The sequence below is a fragment of the Pygocentrus nattereri genome, chromosome 20 (genome assembly GCF_015220715.1).
Source record: "Pygocentrus nattereri isolate fPygNat1 chromosome 20, fPygNat1.pri, whole genome shotgun sequence".
In the NCBI taxonomy this organism is placed as follows: Eukaryota; Metazoa; Chordata; class Actinopteri; order Characiformes; family Serrasalmidae; genus Pygocentrus; species Pygocentrus nattereri.
In genome coordinates this window covers 30,019,993-30,033,529 of record NC_051230.1, presented here as the reverse complement: position 1 = coordinate 30,033,529, position 13,537 = coordinate 30,019,993, and the positions used below count along the sequence as shown (strand labels likewise).

The following is a 13,537-nucleotide window of genomic DNA, read 5'->3' as shown; positions in this document are numbered from 1 at the left end:
CATTCTAAACTTGAAATTTGGAATTTTTTGCTGTTTCTTTTCAATTAAGGCCCAATCCCATTTCACCTCTTGCCATTACCACTTAGCCCTCAGCCGTGTTCAAGCCTAGGGGGTAGGGTGTCCCGATTTGTGGTGAGATAGAGGAGTAGGGTGAAGCGTTAGGGATACATGGTTTTCAGAGACACTCCAAACAGAGTGTTACAAGAAAATAAGACGAACCCACAAAAGTGAGACCTTTTCTCAGTTAAAAATGACGATAATCATTGTATTATTTTAGTTTAATGTTGATTCAATGTATTATGGTCCTTTTCTGCAAAGCAAGCAAAAAAAAAAAAATCACTAACAGTATGCTAATGTCTCGGTAGCTAGCTAGCTAAAATTCCTGTTCCACCTTAAATCGTCCACCAGTTCTGACTCCTGAAGTGCGAGAATGTAACTGCTGTTCCATTTAAGGTGGAACGGGAAAATTCAAACAAGAAGTTGGTGAATATCTGACTTTAGCCTCACATCACTGAAGACTTAGCGGTGGGCCATAAAAAACAACTGTCGTACCCACCCCCAGCAGCGAGGTGGCTGGCAGGGTTGCCTACATAGCAGCGCAAGTAGCTTTGAGGGTTGTCCCATTTTGTAGGGGAAGATTTCACCCACTATCTGTTGTACCCAAGTTTCAGGGGGCTAGGAGACTCTTGAAAACAAGGGGCACGGGTAAACATAAGAAATGGGATTGGACTCAAGTATGACAAGTAGATATTGTCAGACATTACTTGGAATATAATTTTTTTAGGACTGGGCAATATATTTGCAACATTTTTCAGTTTTGGACATAATGTGAAAGTGCCTGTTGCCATTTACATTGTGTGTACATTTTATAATGAATGGACCAGAAGAAACGGTCTAGAATTACTTGGAAAAAAAGCCTGGTTCCGTTGACTTACATTAAAAGTAATGTATATTTTTTCCTTCTCCTGTAAAGTTACCAATTTGGAGATCCACATTTTGGTTGGCCTAAGAACACTAACCAATTACATGCATCATTACAGAAAGCGTCAGAGGAATGCAGTGCAGGGTGTGAATAAAAATCATTGTATCATCATCATTTTCATTGTTTTTGGCAGGTTCAGTATTAATATTATAAAGCCTGTAGCAGCATCTGCACTTTTACAATGAAGCCAACCAGCTCACTTGCACGATTGTAGGGTTCTTTGCATCATCATAAAAGGGTTCTTCAGACTGACTGAGAATTGCTGTAGACGAGGTTCGAAGAACCTTTTAAACACACAAAGGATTCTTTGAGTGTTAATGGTCCTATCTAGAACCACTGTCTTTACTAAAGAACCCTTGAAGAACCATCTTTGTTAAGAATGTAGGCAAAACATTTGGCGGCAGTCGTGGGCTGGAGGTTAGGAAACTGGCCCAGTGCCGACAATACATGACTGAGGTGTCCTTGAGCAAGACACCTAACCCCCAATTGCTCCCCGGGTGCCGTGGATAGGGCTGCCCACCGCTCCGGGCAAGTGTGCCTCATGGCCCCTAGTGTGTGTGTGCACTTCACTTCACGGATGGGTTAAATGCGGAGATGGAATTTCCCCGTTTGTGGGATTAAAAGAAAGTATTGTTTAACTTAAAATGTATCGTGATATTGTCTGTCGTATCTCCCACCTTTACTTTTTACATTAACTTCTAATAGAATTTCCTCCTCCCCCTGTAAAGTGCCCATGTTGGAGATACAAGGTTTCGTTCTCACAGCGGCGACTTTCATCTTCAATCTTCGCTTCATATTTATCAGAGCATCCTTCGTAAAAGCAGATGTTGCCAAAATAATGATGCGACAGATTTCCAAACTATTATTAGAGCAGATGTTGTCCCAAAGACGGCCTGAAAACCAGAAAGCTCGAGATCTGACAACAACGCGATAAACTGTGTGGCCTTCAACATTATTCCCAAGATAACAGTGTCATTATTATTTGCACCTGAGGTCAGGTGTGGGCAGTATGATGTTATCGCTGTGATAAATGAGTTATGAGAACGTCACTCGCATCATCGCTATTTTTAGAGCAACGATCACCTGCATGATAAGACGAGGAGAGGACAGTAAGTCCGGTTCAACTGGATTTAGTGCAGCGTCATATGCAGGACAGGCCTGCTGTTGAGTGCTGTTGCAAATATAGATAAATATTGTGCCACCCAGGATGTAAATACGATGCGTCGTTTTGTACCGAATTGTACTGTAGCATCTGTGACTGGCACGTTAGCATGCTGCTAATGCGTTACCTTGGGGCTAACGTGTTAGCACGTGGCTAGAGCGCAAGATTGGGACAGTATAAAGAGCAGCTTCTGTTTCTGGACGTACTAATAAAGTAAGAACTGGAAAAACAAACTTGTTAAACCACAGTTTTAGCCACTTTTTTGCGTATTAAAATTTGGTAATAGTTCCTACATGATATCTATGGCGTACTGACATACAGCCCAAGCCAAATTTAGACCAATAATAGACCAGTTATCAACGACAACGACAACAACAACAGCAGCAGCTTAAACTGCACAGTAGCAAGATGCTGATAGGATGTTAGCCAATTATTTTACCTATTTTTTATCTGATTGTGGTGATTTTCTGGTGAATTTTCTCCATGCCATGTTCACAAAACTTGAAATATCGAAAAACCCGGGGAAAAAAAGATGAACTTTGTGTAATCAAAACAAAATAAACCAGATTACCGTCTTACTTTATTGTAAATCAACAAATAAACCATTTTTAAAAGCTAAGAGTCCCCAGATCTTTGACCTGCAGCATGTATTAGCCCACACAAAAGTGAGAAGCGGGTAGTTCACGATGTGAATGACCAGAAACTCTGAAAGGTCACCTTTACAGGCTGTTCTGCAGGGAAAACGAGTAAGTTCATACTGGGTCAAGGCCCAAGTCCGCTGTGCTACGCTCAACACCACCAGATGTCAAACAGACTGTAAACACTAAATAACGCTCCAGTCACTGGCCGTGTAACACGACCCCAGAGAGCTCAGCCACTGCTATATTTGGCAAGCGCTGTAGTGTCAGTGCTCCCGATATCAGCCTCGTTCTTTTATCACTGAATATCTTCCTCCATAGAGATTTATCTGATATTTCTATTTCAGCAGATAGTACGGCTTAATACAGTCTGAGGCAGATTACAGTTAGTAAACCAATCCAATTTAGGTAAAGCTGCCAATTACTTTAAAATCACTCCATGTTGGGCGACACCAACCTAGGGCTGTAACGGATTTGGCGGAAATATCTAATCGGGATTTCTCTGGCTGATATCGTCGTGCGACTCAAATGCAGCTATTTTCTTTCTTTTTTGGCCAAGCCTTGCCAGACTGCCAACTCTGACTGCTCTGAGCTATTAGCCTACATCAAATTTCTCCATTCAAAGTTTAAAACTTTAAAAAGATACAAAACAATGGCTTCAAATGAGCTGAGACTGCCATGCTAAGTGTGTCATAGCAGTGCGCTAACATCTACCCTGGGGCTAGTTTGATGTGATTTTTTTCAGCATTTTAAACAAAAGGCAGTCTGACCGCAGTCGTAACGCTAACACTGCAGATATCCAAACAGACGAAATTTTACTTCCTAAAATGAACCAAAGAGCCTTAAGTCGGGGGTAATGCATTGAAATCAGGGCCTAAATAGAGCACAACGGAGAAAAAGGGCTGAAGAAAAGGATCGGAATTTGATCAGCCCTAACGTACAACTGGAAACAGGGAAATATCAATATTCCGCCATGCAAACTACAATCAAAACAGGCAACAAGGCTGGAACAACATGTGGAAAACCTGATATCCTAGATAAGGCACAGTGAAACTGGAACTGGCCGATAACAGCTTAAAAAAGTACCAGCAGAGGTTTAGATTTTACAGATATATGATGACCAGCACAACGTTTGGGTGATGCTAGGCTACTGTACTGCATCTGTAAAGTGACAAACATATTTTATAGAGTTTTTATCTGATCTTAATCCGATCTATGTGGACTCATGTTCTCCACGTTTTGCATTGTCAAGCACCCTGAATGGAGTAAAGTCATATCTGATGGTCTGAAGGTGGCCGATATGGTAAAAACACAACATTGTGATACCTCAACAAATGTTCAGGAGTGCTACATTTGGAAAAAATATGCTAAAAACTGTCAGCATGAAGATTTTTATTGAATTTTTGGCATAACGTTGCACTAAATCCAGTTAAATGGGACTAATTTTGCCCTCTTTGTAACAAAACAAGCTGTTGGTCAATGTCCTACAAGTACTGATGATATCCACGATATGTTCAGATAAGCTTTGTATTGCATGGTGACAATTTATCACGATACTGATATATACCGTCATATTTTCCCAGCCCTATTTGATGGTTAACTACATCCATCCAATGAGGACCCGAACTCAGCATCAATATGGCCAATACCAATCCACTGAAATACATCTTGACTGGCTCCAATACTGATCTTTCGATGTTTATGTGACGTAGACGTTTGAAAAGACTGCAGGTCTTACCTAAAATACACAACGCTGAGTGCTACAGACGAACAAGCGCGTATAGAAACGACGGGTGTAAACAAAGAAAGCACAGCTGCCAAAGAGAAGCTCTGAGGAGAAACAGCTGGCGCTCTGCCACAAATCTGGAGGCCAAGTCAGTCGAAAAGCTGCAAACATATGATACGTTAGGCGCCTCGTGGTCATTGCATAAAAACGACTCAGCATCAGTGAGGTTGACTCATACCAACCTGAGGCTCTCAGGTAAGATGGCTTCACTCCCATTTCCTGACAACTGAAACCGAAACCACATTACTGCAGGGTGAGGTTCTCAATAAACATCTTCAAGAAGATAGCCTGCAGGCTGTTTCTTCATCGAGAGTCTGATCAAGCTGACGTGGCCAATGTTACACTGGGATTAATCCCATTCACTTACATTCCAGTGGAATGATAACAGTCCTGACAAGGCGAACAGAAGCCGTAGTACAGTGATGAAGGTGCAGTATCTCAAATTCAGACTTTTTAACCCATTACAACATGTGGTTCACACATTTTAGACACTTCAGAACTTACGTGTTAGGCTTACTTTCCATTTAAAATTAAAACCCAAACTGTTCTGCTGACAAACCAATGTGTCGATGTAGGGAAGCATGCATCTGGAGAACCATTTAGGCATATAAAAGGCTCTATCCAGAACTCAGAACCACACACTTCACTAAAGAACCCTTAAAGAACTACCATTTTAAAGATGGCTCTTCAGGCTGATGAGCTTACTTTCCATTTAAAACTAAAACCCAAACTGTTTGGCTGACAAACCAATGTGTCGATGTAGGGAAGCATGGATCTGAAGAACCATTTCACCAAGCAAAGAACCATTTAGGCATATAAAAGGTTCTATCCAGAACTCAGAACCACACACTTCACTAAAGAACCCTTAAAGAACTATCGTTTTAAAGCTGGCTCTTCAGGTTGATGAGCTTACTTTCCATGTAAAACCAAAACCCAACCCAGAACCAAACCACTTGGTTGACAAACCAACATGTCAAAGTAGCAAATCTCAAGCTGAAGAAACCATCTCACCTAGCACAGAACCACAGAAGCATGCAAAAGGCTCTATATAGAACCCGGGACCATTCTCTTCACTAGAGAACCCTTGATGAACCCTCCTTTGAAAGAGTGTATGTTTCTTTTCCATACGGTCTTGACGAACAGACCTGACCAGTCAGATGAGGAGGACAAGCCTAAAGCTAAGGTCAGCACAGCAGCTAGCCTGAAATAAGCTGTCTAGATATGTCAGGTTGGCTCATTTTCTCCACCTGACCGGGTAAAAATGGTGTCTCTGGTCCATTATGTCCATTAACCAAGATCTGAACCAGTACCACCCTGACCACCTGACCAGTATCGCCCAGTCAAGACCATGTAGACAAAGGGACGAAGGCGCAGTGTCTTCCTCTGAGACAACTTTCTGGGAGGGAGGTTTTAGAGGTGGACGTCTGGTTCCTATCACCACCACTGTGAACAGTCCTGACTCGCCAAGTTTCTCTAGAGCCGAGCGTTTCACGCCAAACCGCTCTGAACCACTTCGTTGACACGTGAAGCCTTTAATTATAGAGATTTTGAAAAACCGGTGAAGTTCCCCTTCAAGTCTTTCTTCTTCACGACCGTTAAACCGTCAAGCCACCTTGACAGGATTTCAACGGTTAAAACCGCGAAGAAACTGAAGGAATCCATCGCCTAAACCGCCATTTGGACGTTGTTCGGAGCCTCAAAGACGACGAAGAGTTCCGTTAAACGCAGAAACGTTATAAAATATGAGGTTTTCGCGAGTTTTTCAACGCGAGTTTTCTCGAAATAACGCATTTCAACCGCCACTTTCCAAACAAACCTCTCCTCACCAAACTCGAGTCAGTTTGGGATTCGAATTCTCCCGTTCCACCTTAAATGGTGCTTAAACTGTTATTACAATAGCGGCTCAGACGCCACAACCTAACCGCTGCACCATTTAAGGTGGAACGGGAGGATTCGAACAAGAAGCTGGCGAGTAAAACAACTTCAGCCTCCCCTTTCTTGTCTCTCTGTCTGTCTCTCTCTCTACATGTCTCTCTGTCTGTCTGTCTCTCTCTCTCTCTCTCTCTCTCTCTCTCTCTCTCTCTCGCTCACCTCTTCAACGTCCTCCACGATCTTGTTGAGCTTCTCGTCGTCTTCGAGCAGCTCCGACAGCTGAGCGATGGAGAAGCCGCTCAGCGCGTTCCCGAAGCGAGCCATTCCTGGCGCTTTTCTGGCCCTCCGTCTCCGCGCTGTCCTCTCTGGCCTTCTGCTCAACTTCCAGACTTCCTGGACAGAAAGAGGAGAAAAAAAACAAAAACACGCGCAGCAGCAGCGACGCAGCCCACTTTCTCCAGCCGGAAGAGGAAGCGCTCCAATCGGCGCACATGCAGCCTTCTTAGGGCACTTCGAAGAGAAGGCGCTCGCGGTAGCCATGTTTGGGTCGTGTTCCAAACCGAGGCCCATTTAAGCCCAGACGCTTCGTGGTGTTTAAGGAACCTGGTCGATTCCTGCAAAATGCCAGAGAGCGCCCGCGAGCAAGTCCTCAAAGAATGGGTAAATACAGACGTTACATTTAATAATTAATTAAAATAGTTTTTAATAAAAAGATGTTCCTGTGTATTTCTAAAGCAAACAGGTTTAGGGCAGTAGGGCAATAACATAAACAGGGCAATAACATAAACAGGGCAGTAACATAAACAGGGCAATAACATGATGTTAGCGTTACTGCTGCTGAGCTCTGATTGGTTAGCGTTACTGCTGCTGACAGCTGATTGGTTAGTGTTACTGCTACTGAGAGCTGATTGGTTAGCGTTACTGCTGCTGAGAGCTGATAGATTAGCGTTACTGCTACTGAGCGTTGATTGGTTAGCATTACTGCTACTGAGAGCTGATTGGTTAGCATTACTGCTGCTGAGCGCTGATTGGTTAGCGTTACTACTGCTGAGCGCTGATTGGTTAGCGTTACTGCTACTGAGCGCTGATTGGTTAGCGTTACTGCTACTGAGCGTTGATTGGTTAGCATTACTGCTACTGAGAGCTGATTGGTTAGCATTACTGCTGCTGAGAGCTGATTGGTTAGCGTTACTGCTACTGAGCGCTGATTGGTTAGCGTTACTGCTGCTGAGCGCTGATTGGTTAGCGTTACTGCTACTGAGAGCTGATTGGTTAGCGTTACTACTGCTGAGAGCTGATTGGTTAGCGTTACTACTGCTGAGCGCCGATTGGTTAGCGTTACTGCTGCTGAGCGCTGATTGGTTAACATTACTGCATCTACCTAACTTGCTCTTGATCTCATACACACTAATATGATTTACTTGTATTTTTATGCAACGAAAATGTTCACTTACTGTTTTTAGAACTAAATACATGAGAATGAGGACAACAAGCTAAAAGCTAAAGTTAGCCAAGTGGCTTCTTACAATTTTGGCTCCTTTTCATACGATTTCCTTTGGAATTTTGCTCCCAGACCAAGGAGAGCTCACTCTCCACGTGCTAATGTGTGCGTTCGCCCACAAAGGGTTTGGTTTCTAAATCTGTCCTGTTGCCTGTTACTGTTTACTGTCATCCCCACTCTTTTGTCCTGCTAAAGACCTCTTTGGGAGAAGCATCATTAGACGGAGGACCACTGGGAATGGGCACGATCTCTAAAGTCATTCTTCCAATAGAATTACACACTAGTGCTCTCCATAAGGAGGAATTGGCATTCTTAGTCCTCGAACAGTCTGAATTCAGTTAGGATTACCCTGGTTGGAAAGACACAGTCCTGTCATTTCCTGGTCCGAGCACACCAAAACCAAATGGTCTGGTTATTGTATACAATCCTGTCTCACCGCCCATTCTATGGCCATTCGTTCCACTTCTGTAAAGTCCAGAAGGAGAACACAATTTGATCATTCCCCCTGAATATTTAGATCTCCAAGAACTTTTTAATAAGCGGAAGGCTACTGAATTGCCCCCTCATCGGTCTTATGACTGTGCTATTGAACTGAATCCCATTCTCCCGAAGTCCTGAGTATGTTGCCTAACCCAAGAGGAACAGAAAGCCCTAGATGCATATGTTGAGGAAGGGTTGCAACAAGGGTTCGTCCATCCATCCACTTCCCCTATAGCATCCAGTTTCTTTTTCATAAAAAGGAAAGACGATGGTCTTCGTCCCTGCATAGATTATCAAGCCCACAACCACATTTCTAAACCCTATCCCTATCCCTATCTTTTGCCTTTGGTTCCCGTTGCACTAGAACAACTCCAAGGAACTTGGTATTTCACCAAACTAGATTAGTGTAGCACTTATAATGTAATTTAATGTAAAGGAACGGGTGAAGCTAAGAGGTTCTAGATTGAAAAGGTGGATATGTAACTGCTTTAGTATTTTTGACATCACAAATTCAAAGAGTTTAGTTTCCATAAATGGACGGTAAGGTGTGTTTTGAAACTTTGTTTACATCCTAAATCAAACTTTTACTTCCATAAAATGGGGGAATATTCAGTTTATGATGGGAGCTCTTTAATGGGTAGGTTCTCCGACGGAAAGGCCTCTTGAGCGTCTCCAGAACACAGAAGGAATGTTTGCCCCCACACAATGTTCAATGTAATATGGCCTCGAAATCCGGAGACCAGCATTCACCACTGTTTAACTCTGGGAAACAGCATAAAGCAACAATTTGACCTACTCAACGACATCATTCTCAGCACTGCAGTAACGCTGACGTGGTGGTGTTGTATTAGTGTGTGTTGTGCTGGTCTGAGTGGATCAGACCCAGCAGTGCTGCTGGAGTTTTTAAACACAGTGTCGCTGCTGGACTGAGAATAGTCCACCAACCAAAAGTATCCAGCCTACAGTGGCCTGTGACCACTGATGAAGGACTAGAGGATGACCAACACAAACTGTGCAGCAGCAGATACAAGGTGGACTGACAAGGTGCAAGCACTGCTGTCTGATCCACTCAGACCAGCACAACACACACTAACACACCACCACCACGGCAGTGTCACTGCAGTGCTGAGAATGATCCACCATCCAAATACTACCTGCTCTGTGGGGGTCCATGGGGGTCCTGACCACTGAAGAACAGGGTAACAAAGTATCAGAGAAACAGATGGACTACAGTCTGTAACTGTAGAACTACAGAGTCCATCTATATAATAAGTGGAGCTGATAAAATGGACAATTAGTGTAGAAAGAAGAAGATGGACTTAATGAAGTGGACTGTTTGTATACACTCACCGGCCACTTTATTAGGTACAATTGGTTCAATTGCTTGTTAACACAAATAGCTAATCAGCCAATCACACGGCCGCAACTCGGCATGTAGAGGTGGTCAAGACAACTTGCTGAAGTGCAGACCGACCATCAGAACGGGGAAGAAAGGGGATTTAAGGGACTTTGAACGTGGTGTGGTAGTTGGTTCCAGACGGGCTGGTCTGAGTATTTCAGAAACTGCTGATCTGCTGGGATTTTCACACACAACCATCTCTAGGGTTCACAGAGAACGGTCAGAAAAAGAGGAAATATCCAGTGAGCGGTCAGTTGTGTGGACGAAAATGCCTTGTTGATGTGAGAGGTCAGAGGAGAACAGGCAGACTGGTTCCAGAAGGCAACAGGAACTCAAATAAACAACCAAAATCTCTGAGGAACGTTTCCAACACCTTGTTGAAAGTGTGCCACAAAACATTAAGGCAGTTCTGAAGGCAAAAGGGGGTCCAGCCTTTTACTAGCAAGGCGTACCTAATAAAGTGGCCGATGAGTGTATATAGCTGTGTTTGGCTGCCTAAATAACTCACACTGTACGCGGTGATTACATTCAGTGCTTACTTATTCATTTATTATTTTTAATTCCATTTATTTTTCAAAATTATATATTTATAGATAAATACAATCAAACATTGCACACCAAATCGCTCTGAATGACTCTACATCACTGAATTAGGCAGATCCATTCAGGCTACTGGAGTAGAGGTGCAACCTGTTTACAGTACACTTGCAGCCGTATTCCATCACGTTTAAAGATCAAAGGCGATTCAGGCCCCGCCCACAAACATCTTCTTTTGTAGCTACTGTTATGAGAGGTTTTTTTTCCAAAATTTGTAATGAAAATCTCGGCTCTGATTGGCTAGGCCTCATTATTAAAGCAGCCCAGGCTGAAACACTCCTTATAACTTCGTTGTGGGTGGGCAGGGCTAAAGTGATATTGGCCGAATAGGTAGCTATATAGTAAGAACAGGTTGTGTTTATAGCCTAGTTTCTATCTATGGTTCTTAGGGTCTGGGACGTGCATACTACAACTGTATGCAAAAGTTTGGGTGCCCCTGCTCAAATGACATTTTGTTGATTTTCTGAAAAATAAACAAACATATCCTTGAATTTTACTACATCATGAAAAACTGAGGAAATTCAGTTTCACTTCATTTTTCAATAATGTTTTTTTTTCAATAATGCCCTCAAATATTTGCTATGGGATGAAAGGGATGAAAAAGACAGTTTTTCCCATGAACCACTGCAGGTTCACAATCGAGCCTTAATCGAAAACGTGTCTGTTTAATAAATAGGTGCACGGCCTTATTTTAAAGGAGGTAGGCAGATGAAGGATGGAAACAAAAGCCTGCAAGCTCTGTGGCATCTCATTGTAGAAGATACCATCCAGTTCAGTGTCAACAGTCACATCAGTGATACAATTATTGCAGATTCTAATTTGTTTACAGTTCCCTCCCCTGGTAAACACGAGCAAATTAGGCTGTGAAAAACATACTGTATCTCTCAACCTTTGATCTTTCATTCAAAATCTTAACAAAAATCTAAATCGTATCATGAAATTAATATGTTTTTGCAAATCTATGTGCCTAAAATGTAGGCAGCCCTAAAAACGATTATGATTAAAATCTAACAGAATTCATATTTTATGTTTTCAAGTTCATCTGAGCCATTAGGAGCATCTAGATGGTCAGCCACGAAACCATTCGGTTTAACTGGAGAATATATATGAGGTGACACACAGGCCAATTTCTCCATCACTATGAGGATGTGAGGGGAGGATATATGCAGACATTATGTCCAGGAGTCAGAACATCCCCAAAATATAATCAGATGCCACTTACATGACCACAAGATGTTTGGGAGTTACGCTTTACTGTCAAGAACCAACAAACTCAAGCTCCTACAGTTGCCAAATGTTCCTGGAGCTTCCAATGGGACAGTGTTTTATGGTCAGATGAGACCGAGTTAGAGATTTTTTTTTCAACAAACACCAGAGATGAGTTTGGTGTGGACACATAGATAGCCAGGTAGTAAACACCTCATCCCCACTGTGAAGTATGGTGGTGGATCCGTGATATTGTGGGATTGGTTTTCTACCAAAGGCTCTAGACAACTTGTTTGGATTCATGGTACCACAGACTCTTTCAGGTACCAGCAGTTAAATCAGAACCTGACTGAATCAGCCAGGACGCTTACATTGATTGGATCTTCTAACAGGACAATGATCCAAAACACACCTCAACATCAACACAAAAGTGGCTCATTGACCATAAAATCAAACATTCTGCTATGGCCACTCCAGTCCCCTGACCTAAACCCCGTCTGTGGGATAATGCTGAAGAGTGTGGATCTGGAATCTGAGGGTCTGGAGAGGTTCTGTATGGAGGAATGGTTTTGGATCTCTTGCCATATGTTCTACACTCTCAGAAGACTTGGAGCTGTTATCTTTGCAAAGGTAGGCTGTATAAAGTATTAAATGAAGGGGTTCCAACAATTGAATATACAGTCCTGGGCAAAAAAAATGGGTTAAACTCAAAATACAATGTCTTTTGCTGATAGTTTTGGGCTGGTCAGAGTCCCAGTTTAAACCCTATACAGTAATTTTGGTCTCACATTAAACACAAACTAGCTTGGTAATATCTGAAGCCATCAATGCCCAGAGGAAAAATATTGACTCTTCTTTCTTGGCTCATGTTTTTGCCCAACTATTTTAAGAAAAAGATTTATCTCATGATAAGATTTTGTTTTTCTTTCAATTGCTGTACTTCAAAAGTTAGATTATTGTTAATGTTTTAAATGAAAGATCTAAAGAAAAGCAATAAAGAACATTTTAACAGTCCACTTTGCTCCTATTTCCCCAGAGTGTCAACATTTGTGGAGGGCACTATAACATACAGTAGCAGTCTGAAGTTTGGGCCCACCGATTCAAGAAGATCTATTTTGACCTGTTTGCAGTAGGTTTATTCCTTACTAGCCTTGCAAACTAGCAAAGGGTCTTGATGTGTTCATGTCAATGAGAATCATCATCATTAATTCCACTAAAATGTAAACCACACTTTAGATCATCGCTCCCTCTATTTATGAGTCTTGTTTGTAGATGAGACGTTCTGGTTGTAAGCTCCACCCCTTATCCCAAGTCCCAGTCAATTCGAATTTCCAGCACCAATAGCAGAACCAGTTCCATTCCTTATCGCCACTATCATTTTTACTGGTTTATAGTTTCCCTCACAGATCTAGGAGAGTTAATGTTAATGTTGGTTTTGCTAACTAGCCTCGTAGGTAAACTCAGTTTGTCTCAAGATGAATATTAATCAAAAAATTATGCTAGAGACATACTGAAATAACACCATGAATGAATGAAGTGTTGAAGAGACACTCAGACCTAAAACTAGCGTTTAATATGCAATTTGTGGTATAATATTTTATTTACGGTTTGACGGAATTTACCATTTTGCTTGCCTCTCACTACAATCCCCCAGCACGCATTACATACCTACCTAATACAACCACTGGGAATACCCCTTCAGCAGTGAAGACATCCGGACTGCTAGCACAGCCACTGACGTAGAGTAGAATAAATGCAGACGTATAATTAGCGATCTGACTTCATTCTGGGTTCACCAGCTAGTGAAATAAGTCAGATCGCTAATTATACGTCTGCATTTATTCTACTCTACGTCAGTGGCTGTGCTAGCAGTCCGGATGTCTTCACTGCTGAAGGGGTATTCCCAGTGGTTGT

General features: G+C 42.4%; 1 protein-coding gene across 1 annotated transcript in view; it reads right to left on the bottom strand.

The window, feature by feature from the left end:
- vps37ba (VPS37B subunit of ESCRT-I a) overlaps positions 1-6,877 on the bottom strand; it is a 30,448-nt gene extending 23,571 nt beyond the window's left edge. Inside the window, exon 1 of the mRNA XM_017709718.2 lies at positions 6,660-6,877. Coding sequence (XP_017565207.1) covers positions 6,660-6,764 — 105 coding nt within the window. The 5' untranslated portion in view covers positions 6,765-6,877. The remainder of the gene's footprint in view (positions 1-6,659) is intronic.
- Positions 6,878-13,537: the final 6,660 nt, after the last annotated feature.